Raw genomic sequence first — 19,774 nt, forward strand, 5'->3', positions numbered from 1 at the left:
CCATGGCGAGTGAAGGCAGTAGCTACTCGCCACCAGCTCGCCTGGCGAGTGAGCACAGTTCAGAAAAATTCAGTTTTACGGGAAAAAATCCATTTTCACCCCAAAATCCCAATTTTTGATTTCCCATTACCCAAATTCGATCCCAAAGTGCACCCAAACGTTTCTTAACATGAAAAGACACTCAATTACATATAATCACTTGAATCAAACATCATTTTAAACCAAAATCACCATTTGACCCATTTTTGCAAAACAACCAACATCTTATTTTTCATCAACAATCATGATATATGAACACCCAAGCCATAAATCATATACAACAACATATCTCAGCAACAACAACATCAATTGAAACTTGATTCTCACCTCAATTCAACCACAACATGTCATAATTTATCAATTAGGCATAATTTCACAACAACCCATTTTCATACATTATGAACATGTTATTTCATCACCAACAATTCATTTATCATTCAATTAACATACTCAAACTTATCACCGAAACAAGAGCACGAATTTTAACAACAATTATCAATTCATTCTAATCAACCCATTTCATACAACAAGGAAAATTGCAAACAAACAATCATGATTAAGAAGAAGACTAACCCCCTTACCTTAGGTAATGATTAATCCAAACTTAGGCTTCACTTTAGCTCCTAATTCTTCAATCTTCAAGTTTCTCCCTTTCTCTAACCCTTGTTCTTCCTTTCTCCCACTTTCTCTCTCTACCTCTCTCTAACTTTGTGAAATGAAATGAATGAATGAATTTCTCTCCAAGTTTAAGTTTAGGTGTGTTCCCACTCAATTGGGCTCAATTCTAGACCCTAATGGGCTTAACCCATTCTAACATAATTCTAAAAAGTTTCTATACACTCAACGGTAAAATATAACCAACGGTCACTAAACGGTAAAAACTAATCACTACACTAGTAACTTAGTAAAATAAGGGTTCTCACTAACCATTAAAAATAATTCTCACCAAAATTACCATTTTACCCTTACCCGCCAAATGACCAAAATACCCTTCTAATACGGTAATCCATGAAAATGCACCAATGACAATTAATTACACACAAGCACAATTAATCACATAATAATTAATTAAAAATAAATCTAGCGAAAAATCGGGCTGTGACACTTTTCGTGGTGCTTTCTGTTGCAATGTTGGTGCTCATTCAGTTTTTTATGCGAAAGTCATTGGTATTATTATAGCTATAGAGTGTGCTGCTCGATATGGCTGGAGAAACATTTGGCTGGAGAGCGATTTCACCAGTGCTCTAATGATCTTCTCGAACACATCTTTGGTTCCGATTATGTTACGTAACAGATGGCACAATGCCCGCAATATTGGAATTCCGGTTATCTCTTCACATATCTTCCATGAAGGAAATTGTTGTGCTGACAAGTTAGCTGCTTTGGGTCATTCCATAGTTGGTGAGATTTGGCTTGACACTCTTCCAGATGAGTTGAAGATTAATTTTTTTAGGGACGGATGTGGGTTACCCAATTATAGGTTCCCTTAATCTATTTTTGGGCTGTTTCTTTTTCTATTTTTTGTCGCTGTTCTCTGGAGGGTTTTCGTCTAGTCCCCCCTCTTTTGTAAATATTTTTCCTTTTTTTAATAAATTTTTCTTGAGTGTGGCAGAAAGGGAGGGAGGTATCTCGGGATGCCAACCTAGTTGGGATGTCGATGATGCCTCCCGATGCCTGTCCTCTCTCCCTTGCTTATGAAAAAAATATATATATATGCAGGCAAACTAAAATATGTTGAGTTCAACAATAATTTTGTTAAATGTCTGACAATATTTTGTTTATATATCAATAATTTTTTTAATATTTAAAAATTTTAATTTAAATTATACAAACAAACATAATAAAAATCACATGCGTTAGCGCAATAGTAGTATAGATAGATAGATGAAAGAAAAAAATGTCCTGAATCATTACTTTTTCCTTTTGCAATCACTAGATCCTAAATATTAGATCAAATTCATATCTCAATCTTTTAGTTTTACATCACCCTCGATCTCTTATTGTGATGGATTCTTCTTAATCTTTGTAGTGTTGAGGCTTCCTCTAATTAATTATTGTATAGAGATTTCTTATTGTAATGTTTGTTATTACATGCATGCATATATAAGTATAATATTATAAGGCATCAAGACTACACAAAAAGAGAGATCAAATCAAAATGTCAATGGATCAATTACCATTCGTGACTCCAAGAGGATCCGTTTCATCAAGCATTGGAAGTGTTGCTGAACTTGAAGCCAATCCCAATCTCACTCTCAGTGATAAGCTTAGGGTTTTCAAAAGCTCTTCATTTGATCCCAATGCCTATGTTTCTTCCAAATCACGTAGCATGAACGAAAAGGTTTCTCACTCTTAATGTTTCTTATTTTTATAACTTTTGAATTTTTATATGTTTTTTTTGTTCCATGACTACAAATTGATAAAAGGGTCTATTTGTTTATGCTAAAGCCTCAATGAACCTTGTGCGAATGATTTTTGGTCAGACTTTACTTATTTTTCGGCCGAACTCTGGATTACTAAGGTCTCTTTCCCCTAAAAATCGGAGGGTTAACACCAAGAAAAATCTTCCATAAACCAGGCTATTTTGGCACGCAACTATAGAGATTAATTTTTTGGATAGGTTAGGACTATATATGAATAGAAAGAAGAGTTTTAACATTGCCGCATTTTAAGGCTGAATTCGAACTCGAGACCACAAATAAAATTCGTATAGAAATGAATAATCTCATCCTATTGTTGTCATATACGAGAAGAGATTGTAGCGGCACTCATATGTTTTCACCAAACAACAAAAACTTAAGTTTTTAGTTGTTTTCAAAATGTTGTGGTTATGAACAATTTATTCTAGTCAAAAAGTAAAGGTTGAAGGTTTTATATGTCTACCATATGTTCTAGATGTTAGATATAATATGAGAAGTAAATGGTTAATTTTTGTATGAAAAAGTCCACTATTTTTTCTTTCAAGTTATAGCTTACAAATTTGTGATGTAAAAATTGTAGAAATTCATCTCAATGAATGGTAGAATACAGACTAGTTAAGTTATCCCCATTCCTGAGAATTAAACTGGTTTTGCATGTATTGAAAGTGTAAATATTATTACAATAATCAATATATATACATGTTCTCTTATGCAATGTGTTAGACAGTGTTATGGAAAAAATTCTACCCATTTTGCTTTCATTTGATTAGAGAAATGTTGCTTTGTTTAATTCATATCTGCATTGTTTACAGGAGATAAGACATTTGTGTGCTTATCTTGTTGACCTTAAGAAGGCTTCTGCAGAAGAAATGCGCAAAAGTGTTCTTGCTAATTACTCTGCCTTCATACGGTGAGTACACATCAGAAAAATGTTAGATTCTATAGTTCGGACTCTGGACTCCTCGAGTCTTGCCTAAAGTTGTTTTTACTGAGTTTGCAAGTGCTATTTACATAACTTAATGGAAGTATCTTTGCTATTTACATTACTGAAAATTTTATATCGATATCTTGATTGAAATATAATATTTTCAGTAACGTTCTAATACGACTAAGGTGTTACATTATGGTATCGAAGTTGAAGTCCGTTATTTAAAACCTCGATTATGTTTTCTATTGCTATCTTGAAACTGACTACCTGCAATATTATGTACAGTACATCCAAAGAGATTTCAGATCTTGAGGGAGAGCTACTTTCCATGAGAAACCTTCTATCGAACCAAGCTGCATTGGTTCATGGTTTAGCAGAAGGGTGTCAACTTGGTTCCTTGGTGACCGGAAACGAAGGTTCAGACATAGACGCTATATTAAAAGAGAAAACAGACATATCCAATACAGAAAAATGGCTAATAGAATATCTAGAAACGCTTGATGTTCTATTAGCTGAGAAAAGAGTGGAAGAATCAATGGCTGCTTTAGAAGAAGGAGAAAAAATGACAAATGAAATTACACAAGGCAAAACTTTAAGTCCAAGTTTGTTTCAAGCACTTCAAAATGCCATTACTGAACACAGACAAAAACTAGCTGATCAGCTAGCAGACACAATCTGCCAACCATCAACTCGCCGCGCGGAGATTCGATCAACCGCGTTAGCATTGAAAAATCTTGGGGACGGTCCTCGAGCTCATACATTACTACTTAAATCTTACAAAGAAAAGTTGAATCGTAACATACAAAGCCTTGAGTCCACAACAGTTAGTGCATACACTGCATCTGTTTCACATCTTGTTTTTTCAACCATTTCGCAAGCAACATCAGATTCTTTGACAGTTTTTGCTGGAGAAGAGCCTGCATATACATCTGAGCTAGTAACTTGGGCAGTAATACAAGCTGAAAATTTTTCACTTCTCCTCAAGAAACAGATTCTCGCCTCCATAGCTGCATCAGGAGGTCTTAGAATTGCATTAGAATGTGTTCATGTTTGTCTTACACACTGTCATCTTTTAGAGTCTAGTGGAATGGCACTTTCACCTGTGTTGCTTAAACATTTTAGACCATTTGTTGAGCAAGCACTTATCACAAATTTGAAAAGAATTGAACAAAGTAGTGCTGCTTTAGCTTCTGCTGATGATTGGTTGCTTGCTTATGCACCGACTACTAGAACTAGGAAAAGTAATACCGGCCTACCTCCTGTTTCTTCTTATTCTAATTTGAATTCACACCAGCCTAAGCTTTCAATCAGTGCTCACAAATTCAACTCAATGGTTCAGGTGATTACCTCTTAATTATATCAATTTTAATTTTCATCCTCCTCACTTTTTTGCCATGGTTTCACAATTGTTTGCGTTTGAAGAAAAAACCATTGCCATGCACTCCATAACGATAATATATTACTTTGAAAATATATCAAATATAACAAATATAGCACCGACAATTCAGATTGAGAGTATGTCCTGTATCTGACACGATACCAACACATGTAGTTACGTTCAATCACCTCTATTTTCTAAAATTATTACCAATGTTTACCTGTCAGTACCGTGTCTGATATTTGTGTCTGTGTCAATGCTTTGTAGAATATAACACCCAAGCCTTTTTTCCTCTAGGTGGGATGGGACCTGCTACATGAATCAACGACGCTATAGATTCCTCTCTTTCATATATTAGGTGTGTTAGAACCAATGAATCAAATCTGTCTATTTACTATAAAAATTTGAATCATGTTTTAGGATTTAAATTAATAAATCATATCAACTAGCAGTATTAGGCCTAATGCGGCTGCAGACACAACCATAGTATTGTGGCCGATCATGTGATGCAGCCTGCATATTATCATAAATAGAGGCGACTGTGTTATGATTTTGACATAGAATCAGAAATTGAACAAGGTTGAAAGTGAGACACAGCCAACATAGAATAAAATTTTTAATCACCCCCCTTTCCATTTTATGTAAGACAGTAATACCTATATATCATTTGTGTGAATATAGGAGCTTTTTGAAGACGCAGGTCCACTTGAAATCCTACAATTGGATGGACTTGCACTAGAAGGACTTCACCAAGTGTTCAATTTCTATGTCAATCTGTTAATAAATGCAATGCCAGGTTCAGCTGTCACTGAGAATCTAGAAAGCACAGGACACAAAATTGTTAAGATTGCTGAGACAGAAACACAACAGATAGCATTGCTAGGTAATGCAATACTGCTAGCAGATGAGCTGCTACCGCGTGCTGTTATCAAACTTTCACATAGCACAAAAGGTGATGATGACTCTCTTAAAAGAGCATCAGATAAACAAAAACCTCCGGAGCAGCGTGAACTGAAGAAAAGACTCCAGCGCGAAGTTGATCGTCTGAGAGACATTTTCTGCAGACAACATGCTCTTGAACTCATCTTCACAGTAGACGGTGAACCACTTGTGAATTCTCAAATGTATTTGGGTATGGAGGAGAAAGGGGAGAGACCTGAATGGTTTCCTTCTGGAATTTTTCAGGTAAAAACAAAGGATGTTTCATGCTTCCTTAGGTTATAGCTCTACACATCTACATTGTTATATTATAACATGTTTTCTTTAATACTAAGTCACATATCACACATACTTTCATATAAGAACAGTGATAGTAGTATACTATAATCTGTGTAGCACTGTCGTAGACTCAGACACTGGACACGATGACGGCACTGACATATAGACAATGGTAATAATTTGATAAGGTAGAAGTGATATATTGTATCCATATGATTTGGTGGCAGACACTAACATGTTTCAGACAATAAGGATGATCAATTCCTATATGATTGTTCAGGAGCTTTTTATAAGGCTTACCGAAGTGGCAACAATTGTGTCAGATGTATTTGTGGGAAGGGAAAGGTTTGCAACTATTTTATTGATGAGACTTACAGAAACAGTCATACTATGGCTTTCTGATGACCAAGCCTTTTGGGATGACATTGAAAGAACTCCTTTAGGTCCTCTTGGCCTTCAACAGGTAGAGTGTTACTTTTAAGCTGTCCTTAGTTTCTAAAGTCTTGTGTTTTTGTAAGCGTACTTTCAAACAATATAAATGTTCTAAAAGAATACTTTTGAACAGCACACAATCATTATTTTTTCTGAGTCTGTATTTGTGAACTCGTGTCACGGGTGGAGAATTTGTTTTCCATAGTCATTTGTTTGTGGTTTCATGCATTGTTTTTTGGTGATATGCAAACACTTGAGCATTAAAACAAAGTAGTGAGGAAGTGATTTTAGAAACTCAATTGTAAACAAAATCTTTGGTATAAGTAAACATCCAAAATGTTGTTTTCGAGACAAGTTAAGTAGTTGATAAGCGGACATGGAAATATAATAAAATAATAAAGACAATTAATAACGATGAAATTCTGTGGAAAATTCTGTAAAAATACTTAGATATGTTCTGGTAGTTGGTAGAAAAAATAACAGACTATTTCTTTAATACAAAACAGAATTCTTTAATACTGAAGTAAACAGAATTCTTTAATACAAAACAACTATTTCTAAATGGTAGTTTGTGAATAATTGATTGAAGACATTATCTTAGATCTATGATTAGTCACAACTCACCAAAAAGTAATATCCGACTCACTATACAATAATTTGTGCAGCTCTATTTGGACATGCAATTTGTAATGATATTTTCATCCCAAGGTCGTTACTTATCTCGTCATCTGCATCAAGCTATCAAAAACATTATTGGAAGGGCTATTGATGCTGTTGCTGCTACAGGGCTAGATCCCAACAGGTACGTATATATGTAGCTTAAAATAGCATGTGTAGATGGCAAATTGGCAGCGGTCCAATGTGGATTGGTAGTTAAAAATCGTTTGAAACTGTAAAAGCAACAGACGTTGCTATCTTAAAGTAGAAGCTTCTGGTCCTTCTCATCCTCACGGTTGAGACAGTGATTTGATCAATGTCGGTTCAACCAAAAACAAGGGAAAATGAATATGTTCTCAAAACTCAACTAATTCGCTTTTTTCTTGTTTTTTTTTCCTAATCAACATTGATCAGTATCTCAGCCGATAAGACAAGAATTACTGTGAGCTTCGACATTGAGAAAGAATTTTCTATTTTCATTTTCAGCTTTTAATCAAATGCAAAACTGACTATTGTTTATATTTTATATCATGTTTTCATATATTTGTAAACAAAATCATGTCTGGTATAAATATTTTGGAAACAAAAGACAAGGTACAAACAATGGCCAACTTTGCAATTAAAAATAAATATAGAAATAAAGACATTCTCTTAAACTAATCACATGAATAGATTTATGATGTGATAACCAATCGTTGTTTTATACTGCTTCATAATACTAATCTAAGTGACTTGAATACAGTGTCTTGCCAGAGGATGAGTGGTTTGTTGAAGTTTCTGAAATTGCTATGAAGATGTTAACTGGGAAAGCCGCCTTCGACAATGTAGATGAAGATGCTTATAGTCCCACCGGATCAGCCCACGCATAACCAATGTCATCAATCCATTCTCAAGAAAAGTGATTATAGTTATCAACTTGGTCATGCTTGGCATGTTGTAGAGATCAAAAGGGATAGAAAAAATTGAAAATAAAGAGCTGATGTTAGCTGCCTCCACATTATCTTTTAGAATATAACCATAGTTAATTGATTGATTTAGACATCTCACAATATTTTAATCTTTGTCAAATTCCTACCTGCTTTGCAAAGCGAAAATAAGAAGAGAATAAAAAACTAAATATCCTTTGGTGTGTGTATTATGAATTTATAACACTGGCGAACTTCATCGATTTTAAGAATCTAAGGTAGTATGAAGCATGGGAATAATAGATCCAAATTGAATAAACTTTTTAATTTTTTTACTACCCTTAACAGTGATGTGAACACTTGCTTGCATTCAATAATGATCATGATGGCATGTGTAACAAATGAATTGTTGAATGAAGTGGCATTCCTAAAGTAAAGGAACAACTATACTGAATTAAAAGAAATAGGAAAAAAAAAAATTCAAATATGCGGAGATAGATGGATAAAGATATTATGTCCAGTTCTACATAATGATCTAAAGAATGGTAAGAACTATAATTCTTTTCAGGTGTTGTTACTTCACTTCAGTTGTGACCTATATAGCACCAAAATTTCAAATTATAGTCACATGCAATTAATTCAATTTTCTGAAATTAACAGTGCCTATGGTCACAGGGTCGTATAATATAAATCTTCGTTCTATTCTTCAGTGATAGATTACATTGCCTGATATGGAAATTTTCTTTTATCACTCCAGACCAGCTTAGTTTGACCTCCAGTTGCGCTCCTCCCAAATGTCAGTGTCTGCCATAGACTGAATGTCAATGAGTAATAGAAGAGCAGGAAAGATATAGTCATATTTAATCACAGGTCCCCCCAAAATCAAGATGCTCTGTACAAAATATTATAAGTTTGATTTTACTGTATAATTTTTTTTACACATGAATTAATCACATTTTATCATAATGTCACTTTGTCTTATTAATTCTTAAAATATATTATTACAAATAAAAATTCTTAAAATATTTACATAGTAATATATGATTAGATCATTAGGCGTAAGTATAAATTTGTTTTACACTTTCTATGCATATTCATTAGACTCACCTCATAATTGTCATGTATACAAATAGTAACATATATGGAACTCACGTATATACTAGCAATAGATGTAAAACGTACCTGTGTCGATCTCTTGTCATTAGGAGTCCGTGCAGATATGGGAACGGCATATCTTCCTTTCTTGGCTGAGTTTGAAGATTTTGCAGATTGCTTCTGTCTTTTCTGTTCTGGAATATTTCCCGGTGTTTTACTAGGTTGGTACCTAAAGGACTCAAGTATAGAGGGACTTCTCTTCTTAGAAGCTTTCGAAATATTCCCCTGGTACCCAAAATAAGAACTGATATTCCCAGATAATACTGACTTTTGACGCAATTTGCTCTTCTCTTTTACTTTATTAATAAATTCAGTTGTCCAGGGGGAATGCTTTAACGGAGTACCAGACCTGCGGACACGCGAGAGTGGAGTTTCGCTCAAATACGACATTCCCTCCTGGAAGGTTATTCCTCCTAAGTTTCTTACCGGAGTTGAATCAATACTCCCATGGGGATTGAAATCAAGAGGAAATGCATCTTTTCCAAAATCTGGTTCTTCATGGTGATCAATTTCTCCTGTATCATTCATTGATCCCCATATTGAGTTGGTTTCTGGTTGAATACTGTTATCAAATGACAATTTTCTTACAATTTTATTCTTCCTCATGTGATCTTTCTCTGTCTCGGTCATCAAATTTGGGAAATACATGGAGTCGGAAATGGAGAAGCTTTCATCTAATAGTGGACTATTAGTCAAGTCAACCACCTCACCTCTAATGTCCTCATGCAGCTTCTCAAAATTACCAAGGTTGTGCCAATTCAAACCAGTATCCATTATTTCATTTTGAGACAACTCTTTATTTTTCAAAGAAAAACTGGGATGTCCTAGATGCTCTGATATTTGGGAAGCTTTACAGTTCCATGATGATGGAGATACTCTGGAATGGTTTCTCGTTGTTGTCGCAATGTTTCTTTGCTTCTGGTAAAACGCATCATTCGTGTACAAACTAGATTTTCCCAAGTCTCTGGACCTCCCAGCATCTCTTGACATACCAAGATTAAAAGGATTTTGCAAAGTAGATGGATCTGGGATAGCCTCATCATGGTTTAGTGTTTTGAATTGCAACAGTTCATCATTCTGACCATTGATTACAGGGTTTGTTCTTTTTCTTTTATTGTCAGCTTGATAAAAGCGACACCTATCTGAATCTGGACCAGAAGATACCGAAGAGGAGCAGTCTGTCATTATAGATTTTGAATCCTCCCGTTCACCATATCTGCAGAAAACACTCAATAGGGAAAGACTTTCTTCTGGAACATGATATTTTTCCAAAACACGTATCCTTTGTTCGTGTGACCAAGCAAGAAACTCATGAAGTGTGACCCCTAAAGATAGTATAGAATGTGCTGTCAAAGGATTTATTCCAGGAAATTGCGTAAGAAATGACTCAGCAAGAGTTACTGAATCAGGCATTTTAGGATACAAACCCCTTGTCAGAATGGCAGTACTCTTAATGCAGTTTATCATAACTTCATTGGTCAACTCAGGTGAGTACGAGAAGAAAATCTGCAAATCAATTCCCAGACTTGTTGCTGCTGCATAAAATCCATCCGAAAACTCCATAACAGTTGAAAGAAAGTTAAATTCTCCTTCAAAGACCTAAAAGGAAAACAAAAATATTAAAATCAGTTCAATGTACAGGTGGTCAATAATGTATTAAACAACCACCATATATCAACAAAATCAGATTCAGCAAACTATGATTATCAGTTTCCCAATGAAAACAATGATGAAAACCCCTTAATTCCCCTTCACTGTGATCCTTTTTTTTTTTAATGTTTTTACTCAGTGAGACATTAATCATTCAAGGGGTCTATATTCACATTCTTTCTACCAGAAATGCTTCTCAGATAGAAACTAAAGAAAATATCTGGCAATTTTAGCCAACATCAACCACCTTTGTCATTTTTCTCAAGCCCCATTGACAGAACGGTGTTTTATAGAAGCAGTTGGAAAGAAAAATCACATAACATGTGTAACTAATGCGAAAAATTGATTACCAGAAAGCAGCCACGGAAGTAAAAACTAAGCAACGGAAGAATGTCAGTTGCAATATTCTCAACACATAATGACAAACTTGAAGATGCCTCAGTTGCTGGAGTTGCTTTCTTCCCTAGGTTTCTGCTATCATACCATGCCAAGCAAACTGCTGAACTTAATATAATATCCACTGGTAAATCTAAATCACGTTCAACAACTTGAATTCCTCCTTTCTCCATCGCAAGAATTACTTGGTAAGAACTTCTTCTAGACACTATCATTTCCTTATCTACATTTTGAGTATTCACAATGATGACCGATCCAGAAAAAGATTCCAAGCTTTGATGGCTATGATCAGTTTTCACAGCAGGAATTAGAGGCACAAAATTGTCTGCTTCAAGTGCAGTCTTTGAAGAATTTATATCATATCTCTGTTCTACAGGATAAAAATTCAGTAGTCGCTCTAATTTTCGATTCACCATACTTTCCTTGTGATTGAAAAGAAGAGGAGCCTCAGTTTCCTAGAAGACAATCATTGTTAGTTGCATGTGTGAGTTTTTAATATTCCATTTCATTGGTCAGTAAAAAAGTATAAGCCAAGAAACTAGAGTACCAATCAGCTGATGCAGTTAAGTCAGTAATTCCCAATTAATGAAGTTGACAAATGAAAACATTTAATTTCCACATCTGTATCACATTGATCCAGGGTATTGTTCCTAATAAAGTCTCTCTGTTTAATTGATTATTGTTGATTTCTCTTTCTAATACCAGTTGAGTCTATCATAAACCATATTCCAGTGCAAATACCAGATATATAATCAGAAACTTCAAAAAAGTGGTTTCGATATTATTTGTGACATCATATTGTGTATGTAATATAGATTCTATAAGCATTAAACTATCTAGAGTCAGAGAGGATTACCAGCAACATTTCAGAGTATGGGGGCAATTCAACACCTTGACAGAATGCTTTAAGAGCAGCATGGTCATCCAATTCAACCGTCAAAAAATGAAGAGTAGGCAATCCAACCGAGTTTGATGGAAGTTCAGATATTCTAGATGAGTCATTTGGACCACCATATTCCAAGATAATGCCAAATTTGTTGAATGGAAACAATGGAGAAACATTCCTTCAATTAACAAAGCAATTACTTAGTTTCATAACAGAAGTATATGACCAACAACATTCCACCAAAATGATATATTGCTGCATTATGCATATTCCAAGATAATGCCAAATTTGTTGAATGATAAAAATGGACAGACATACCTTTAATTAACAAAGCAATTATTTTTCTCAAAAAGAAGAAGAAAAAAAAAAACAAATAAATGACGTAGTTTCGTAGCAGAACGTAGACCTAAAACGTACCACCAAAAAATCATATGTACTGCATTATGTTCACAATTTGCAATCAATCAATTGAATTAAGAATATAGAAAGGAAGTTAGTGTCCTTTTAAAATAACAGTAGCACCGTCAGGTTCACATTTTCAGACTTCAAATTTCATGCATTTACTGTATGAGTATTTTATCATTGCAGAAACATAAATCCTAAATTTAGTCCGTTAGAAAAAAAAATCCTAAATTTAATACTAACCCAAATGGCAGAGGAGATACTCATTAACAACAATCAAAGTTTTGTTGCACTATAAAGAGTTAACTGCATGGATCATATTTAAAGATATACTATTTAACTCCAAATGTTAAATAAGGGTAGGGTTTAAGGTTTTCATTGATCCTCCTCTACTTCTAACTAATGAAGGATAAAACCTATTTGACCCTCATTAAAAGGGTATATCATTTGAGAAAGTTTCAAAAAAGCATGCTAAAAAATGTAGTTTTAAAAAGAAGTACAATGTGAGATTAAACGAAAGTTAGTGTTGTGATATAGCAGCTATGGTGTAGCAGAATTTGAGCACCCACTCTTGTAAAAAGTGCCACTGAATTTAGTAAAAAGTGTAATCAAATATAAACTATAGCGATGCTATAGCGCTGCAGCGCCACTTAATTTGAACAAACCACTATTTTCTGTTATGTATGATTGACAATACTGAATAAATTATACAGAAACAACTGCTTACCTGTATGAAACCAGCAAGCAGTCTGAACTCAGAAGTCCCTTCATTTTAGTATTAGTGTCACCAGGAAGATTATTTGCATATGGCTGACATCTGTAAGAAGTATTTAGTTCACTGAATGATAACCCCAGGAAGAGAAGGAGACTTTTCAAAGACCCCCAGAATACTTCTTCAGCCACAATTAAAGCTTTCAAACTATCATGTTTGATGTTTGCCTGTAAAATTTCCCTGACAGTTATCAGCGACGAGTGTGCCATAGAAATATTGCTTTCCATCTTCCTATTTTCATCTTTGATCAAAGATTGGAGGACGCCTAATCTTGATTTCAAGTAGTCTATGTTTTGACATAGTTTGTCTACATACAAGCATGCTGGGTTGAGACCATAGAAACACAAGTACCAAACTGCCTGTTTAATTGCACTTAACACAATAAACGCCATATTATTTCCATTTACATGGAATTCAATCAGCTTGTGTTTTTGAAGACTCAGCAATTCAAAATAATGTACATCCAATTTATGTGTCTTTGCCAGCTCTGTATCACTCTGCAAAATGGCCACATAGCTTTTTTCAAAATACCTAGCAAGTGCCACAATATTGTCAGACAGCTTAACTTTATGCAGAACAGTGTGCCACCCTTGTGATTGTAGACCAGCTTTCAATGCAGTGGATGTAACTTTTGGAATACTAACATTAGCATTGGCGGAGTCTGCTCCAAAACAACAACTCTCCTTGGAAGTTGCTTTTTGAGGGTTTAAGAAATAATCAAAGTTGCTGATTTCTGACATAGACTTAAATAATAATGAAGCCCTCTCTGCTTTTATTTCCTGTAACTGTTTTCGACGTCCTTCATTGGAAGATCCATTTTCTACTGCTTTGCCTGCAGCAAACTCTACACGCTGGTTGTCAGGCTGAGAAATGCTATCAGAAAGCAACTTCTGCAACTCTTCACTTTGCTGAAGGTCACATTTACCTGTAGTATGACTAAGGTTTCTGATTTCAGACGTAGACTTAAATAATGATGAAGCCCTCTGTGCCTTTTTTTCAGGTAATTGTTCACGGCATCCTTTATTGGAAGACCCATGTTCTAAGAGTGTGTTCGCAGCAAATTCTACAAGCCGATTGTCAAGCTGAGAAATGCATTCAGAAAGCAACTTCTGCAACTCTTCACTATTTTGAAGGTCACAAGCCCCTGAAGTATCACCAAAGAAAACCAACTCAAGTATCGATTTCCTGTTGTCAAGAGATTCTTCTCCGAAATCATGGTTGTTCATATCTATCTTGGCCCATATGGTATGATACCAGTTAGATATATTGTAACTGCATTTATCTTCTTCCAGTAGATCCCAGTTTAAGTAAATTCCATCAGATGCAGATAGGGTTTGGACCTTCATGTTGGAAAATAGTTCTTCAATGATATCATGTACATATATCATTTTTTTGTGGTCAGAGATTACAGGTACAGGCAAAGATTTGAATTTGTCATCTCCTAATGCCATCTCATTACTAACAATCAATTCATCAAAACTCTTAAAGTTAAACTCTTTCTTGAACATCCAGTAACTTGTTTCTTCAAGATCATTTGATGCTTTTGTGTCATAAAAAGCTTCAAAGGTATTAATCATGTCCTCATCAAAGAACACGAACTCCTGGAAGGTAATTAAGTTAACTAACAAAGCATTATTAGACTGCAATGTCCCATCCAGGGCAACATTCCTATCCACATGTTCACTTTCCAACATATTTATAAAATCTCTTTCAGGAAATATATCTGATAACACCAAACTCTTCTTTGATACACAGTCTTCAGAAAACAACTTCACCATTTCATGCATCTCAGAATCCAAAAGTTCGTTGCCCTCTGTTATCGACTGATATCGTTCATCAAAACTTTGAGGTTTGATATTCCCGAAATATGATTCAACGATATCTACCATAGATAAGCTTGTGGGAATTCCCAAACTTTCCTCATCCACTTCCAAAATGAGAAACATCTTTTTCTCAGAGTGTGCCAGGTGCTGAACAGGTATATTACCTTCTGAAGCACATGCATTCTCCCCCTTCAGGTACTCAGAAATAACATCCTCAATCCTTGATACTGATTCTAGATCCTCGTAAGGGTACTGCCTCAATGACTCAGGCATGAGCATTTCCTGCAAGAAAAACACAGGAACTTGTTCCCTATAAAATTCGCAGACAAGCACACTTGAATAACAAAAAATTTAAATCTTTGCTTATGTCCTATTACTGTATAAAATATGTTTCTCAAAATCCATTCTTTTGTGTTTAAAAGGCCATCCTTATTCCTGCATAATGCAAGAAGTAAAAATCTAAAACAAAGTATATTTTGATCCACCATCTTGCAAACTCAACAAACAAAAATAAATAAGATACTATAACATATCAAGAGTTTAATGGGCATGCACCGTCAGTGTAAAATATTTTTACACTGACACCGAATGGGAGACCACAATACATCCATGTCACATTACTAACTTCTAGATAAAGGTTCATACTCTGACAACGCAAGCCCGCAAACTTACAGCTAAAGTAAAAGGTGTAATAAAACAAAGTGAACATAAGAGTGGCTATATATTATAGAGTAATTACCATGCAATTTTCAACCTCTGGAGTTTTAGACAGCATTTCCATCCTCTCCTTCTCAGTGAAGCATACGTTTTCCTTTAAAATACATTAAAAAAAACGTAAGGATTGAATTAACATGCTAAGAGTGCGAAAAGTCAGCATCAGTGTTGTCAAATAGCAGTTGTAGCGGCGATGTAGTAGAGCAAAGCGGAATTTCAACAAATCTCTGTTTTTATGATATGTTATAGTGTTATCAAATGGCAGTGCCATCGCACAGAAATTTAACAGAATTTGAAGAAACCACTATTTTCAATATTCGCGATTGACAACACTTGTTAGCATACAAAGAACTAAAGAAATGAAGTTAAAGGTTCAAAAATCAAATGCCATAAACAGAATAAGTTATTATTATTACAACAAAATTAGAAACAAGCATCTCACCAAGAGTGTGTCCAACTGCTCAGGTGTTTCGAATTGAATTGGTTCATAAACAACTTTGTTTTCATCACCACGAGTAACCGTTTCACTCTCCTGCAAACGATATAAGTTATAAGATCTAACAAAAATAAATAAACTAAATGAATAAAAATTTCAGGGAGAAGAAGTGTCAGTTTACTTTGGAAACTTCAATATCAGCATTGGAGACATGATCTTCAAAGATAAAATCTGCTTCTAGCTGCAACGCAATAAAAACATTAAAAAATGACAAGCACATACAGTAAGCATCTTACAGTAAGCATCTTTTAAAAAATGACAAGCACATTCAATAAACATCTTATAGAATAGCACATAGAATCTCAGTTTTCAAAGTGAAATGAAATACTAACAGTAATGAACGAAAACATCACAATCTTCACGAAGATCGAAGCATGTCAATTCTTCATTGGAGAATCAAAACATGAACTTAAACTAACCTCACAATTTTGATATTCAGGAACTCAAAATAAAACATACAAAAACAACAAGCAAATAAAATATAAATTTTCAGAGTAATATAAAACGCTGACGGTGACGAACGAAAATCAACACAGAATCTACATGAGGATTGAAACACTAATTCTTCACGGGAGAAACGAAAAGTAAACTGAAATTAACTTCAAAAATAAAATCTACTTCTCGCTGCTACACAATCAAAACATCCAAAAACAATGAACAAAGAGATCCTCAAGAGTGAAATGAAATGCTAACAGTGTGGAACGAAAATCGAAACAACTACACTAGGACAAATGAGATAAAAACAGAAAAATTTCATCAGAGTTACAAAATCTGCTTCTCGCCGCAACAGGTACATAGAATCACAATTTTCAGAGTAAAATGCATACAGTGAAAAATGAAAATCAACACAATATACATGAAGATCGAAACGCATCAATTGTTCGTCGGCAAAGCAAAACGTAAACTGAAACTAACCTCGCAATTTTGAAATTCTCAACGAAAATAAAACATACAAAAACAACGAGCGCATAAAATCTCAATTTTCAGAGCGAAATGAAATGCTAACAATACCGAACGAAAATCAACACAACCTACACAAAGATCAAAAAGCATTAATTCTTCCTCGGAGAAACAAAACCTAAACTGAATCACTGAAACTAACCTCGCAATTTTGAAATTCTGCCACAGAGATAAAACATCCAAAAATCACGTGCATTTATAATCTCAATTTTCAATGTAAAATAAAAAGCTACTAGTGAAAAAGAAAAAATCAATACGCGGATCAAAACACTCAATTCTTCATCGAAGAAAAAAAAGTCAACAGAAAATTCAAATTAACCTCACAATTTTAAAATTCGGCAACACAATCAAATATTCAAAAACGACGAGCACATAGAATCTCAATTTTCAGAGTAAAATGAAATGGCAACAGTTTCTAACAAAAATCAACGCAATCTACATGAAAATCGAAACATATTAATTCCTCATCTGTAAACTGAATTTGAAACTAACCTCGCAATTTTGAAATTCAAAAACAAAGAGCACGTAGAATCTCAATTTTCAGAGTACAACACCAACAATAACGATCAAAAATCAACAAAAAAAACTACACTCTGATGGAAACACATTAACTCGCATCGGAGTAAAACACATTAACTCTCATCGGAGTAACAAAAAGTAAACTGAATTGAAACTAAACTCACGATTTTAAAATTCAAAATCAAGCACATAGAAATAGAATCTCAATTTTCAGAGTAAAATGCTAACAGTAACAAACAAAAATCGACAAATTACATCAAGTCTTCATCAGAAAAGCAAAAGGAAAACTGAAAATTGAAAACAACTCACACATAGAATCTCAATTTTCAGAGTGAAATGTAATGCTAACAGTAACAAACAAATGAAAATCAACATAAAATCTACATGAGGCTCAAAATACACTAATTCTTCATCGGACAAGCAAAATATACTTCGAAAATAAAATTAACTTCTCGCTACAATGCAGTTTTGAGAGTGCTAACAGTGACGAACGAAAATCAACATAACGAGCACATAGAATCTTGACTTTCAGAGGGCTAACAGTAAAAAACGAAAGTCAGCACAAAATCTACACGAGAATAAACACATCAAATCTTCATCAGAGAATCAAACCTTAAACTGAAACTAACTTTGAAGATTAACTCTACTTTTCGCTACAACGCAGTTTTCAGAGTGCTAGCAATGACGAACAAAAATCAACACAACTAGCACATAGAATCACAATTTTCAGAGTAAAATGCTAACAGCAACAAACTAAAATCAACACAAATTCTACACGCGGATCAGAACGCACTAATTCTTCATCGGAGAAACAGAAAGTAAACTGAAAATTGAAACTAAACTCGTGATTTTGAAATTCCGAAATTACACTACATTAGAATCTCAATTTAGAAATTAAAACTAACGTTACAATTTTAAAAATGAAAGTAACACATAGAATCTCAATTTTCAGAGCGAAATGAAAATCTAACAGTAACATACGAAAATCAACACAAAATATACGCAAAGATCAAAACGCATCAACTCTTCATTGGAGAAGCAAAACGTGAACTCATAAACTAACCTCGCAATTTTGAAATTCGGCAACGCAATCAAAAATTCAAACACGTAAATCACATAGAATCTCAATTTTCAAGTGAAATGAAAATGCTAACCTCACCTCAAGTGAAAATCAACACAAAATCTACACAAGAATCTAAATACATAAAATCTTCATCAGAGAAGGAAAACGTGAACTGAAAATCGAAACTAAGCTCACAATTTTCAAAGCCGGCGACACAGTCAAAAATTCAAACACGTAAAGCACATAGAATCACAATTGTCAGAGTAAAATGAAATGCTAACAGTAACCAACGAAAATCAACTAAAAAATCTAAACGAATATCAAAGCACATTAACTCTTCACAAAACGTAAACTAAAAACCGTAACGAACCTCCTCGCAATTTCGAAATTCGGCAACGGAGGAATCACGATCTGGATTCAAAACCGTTAGATCGTTCTCTTCGACGCTGATTTGGTGAGGGAGAACCGCGGAAAGGAAGGAGGAGAGAGCGGATTCGATCGGGAAAGGATCGAGGTGGAGGGAGAGATTGGAGAGAGGAGTGAAGAGGTGGTGGTGGTGGTGGTGGTTCGCGGTGGTGGACGGCGGTGTAGGGAGACGAGGGACGGGAAGGTGGAGGAAAGGGGGATGCAATGGTGGAAGTGTGAAGTAGTCGTTGTTTAGAAAGCGTGTTCGCATTTTTGGAGGGAAGAGAAAAAAGAGAAGATGAATGAAAATTGAATTTGGCGCTTAAATTTGAGTATTTATAGGACTACATAAGGGTCTGTTTGGTAAGACGAAGAAGTTAGCTTATAACGAATAAGTTATAAGCTCGTCTCAAAAAAAAAAAAAAAAAACTCAAGTTGGTAAAAGGATGCGGTAATATGTGTATGTAGGCATAGTGTTACTTAATAGAAATTAGTTTATGCCCTATGAGCATAACTGAGTTATAACGACGATGCATATTGAAATATATATGGAGAT

At 34.6% G+C, this 19,774-nt stretch overlaps 2 protein-coding genes across 2 annotated transcripts; one reads left to right on the forward strand and one right to left on the reverse strand.

The window, feature by feature from the left end:
- Nucleotides 1–2,197: 2,197 nt before the first annotated feature.
- On the forward strand, nucleotides 2,198–8,006 carry LOC25496356 (exocyst complex component EXO84A). The gene is made up of 7 exons (XM_013596664.3): nucleotides 2,198–2,380; nucleotides 3,272–3,369; nucleotides 3,673–4,726; nucleotides 5,447–5,950; nucleotides 6,264–6,446; nucleotides 7,081–7,217; nucleotides 7,815–8,006. Exons 1-7 carry the CDS (start codon nucleotides 2,198–2,200, stop codon nucleotides 7,939–7,941), a joined length of 2,286 nt encoding a protein of 761 aa, XP_013452118.1. The 3' UTR covers nucleotides 7,942–8,006.
- LOC25496355 (protein SHORTAGE IN CHIASMATA 1) lies at nucleotides 7,992–19,489 on the reverse strand. Its single transcript, XM_024785750.2, has 9 exons — nucleotides 19,184–19,489; nucleotides 16,393–16,452; nucleotides 16,218–16,307; nucleotides 15,801–15,872; nucleotides 13,194–15,343; nucleotides 12,035–12,242; nucleotides 11,133–11,633; nucleotides 9,160–10,731; nucleotides 7,992–8,781 (listed from the first exon to the last, which is right to left on the reverse strand). The coding sequence occupies exons 1-9, from the start codon at nucleotides 19,487–19,489 to the stop codon at nucleotides 8,695–8,697; spliced, it is 5,046 nt and encodes a 1,681-aa protein (XP_024641518.1). The 3' UTR covers nucleotides 7,992–8,694.
- Between the last annotated feature and the right edge of the window lie 285 nt (nucleotides 19,490–19,774).

This window comes from Medicago truncatula, chromosome 6 (genome assembly GCF_003473485.1).
Source record: "Medicago truncatula cultivar Jemalong A17 chromosome 6, MtrunA17r5.0-ANR, whole genome shotgun sequence".
Taxonomy (NCBI): domain Eukaryota; kingdom Viridiplantae; phylum Streptophyta; class Magnoliopsida; order Fabales; family Fabaceae; genus Medicago; species Medicago truncatula.

Bases quoted from the DNA above. Each gene is read 5' to 3' on its own strand.
- LOC25496356 (XM_013596664.3), top strand. From the start codon at position 2,198: ATGTCAATGGATCAATTACCATTCGTGACTCCAAGAGGATCCGTTTCA. The intron at 2,381-3,271 runs GTTTCTCACTCT...CATTGTTTACAG, and splicing joins CACGTAGCATGAACGAAAAG to GAGATAAGACATTTGTGTGC. The intron at 7,218-7,814 runs GTACGTATATAT...ACTTGAATACAG, and splicing joins ACAGGGCTAGATCCCAACAG to TGTCTTGCCAGAGGATGAGT.
- LOC25496355 (XM_024785750.2), bottom strand. From the start codon at position 19,489: ATGCGAACACGCTTTCTAAACAACGACTACTTCACACTTCCACCATTG. The intron at 16,308-16,392 runs GTAAACTGACAC...TATCGTTTGCAG, and splicing joins CTGATATTGAAGTTTCCAAA to GAGAGTGAAACGGTTACTCG. The intron at 12,243-13,193 runs GTAAGCAGTTGT...TGTTAATTGAAG, and splicing joins TGCTTGCTGGTTTCATACAG to GAATGTTTCTCCATTGTTTC.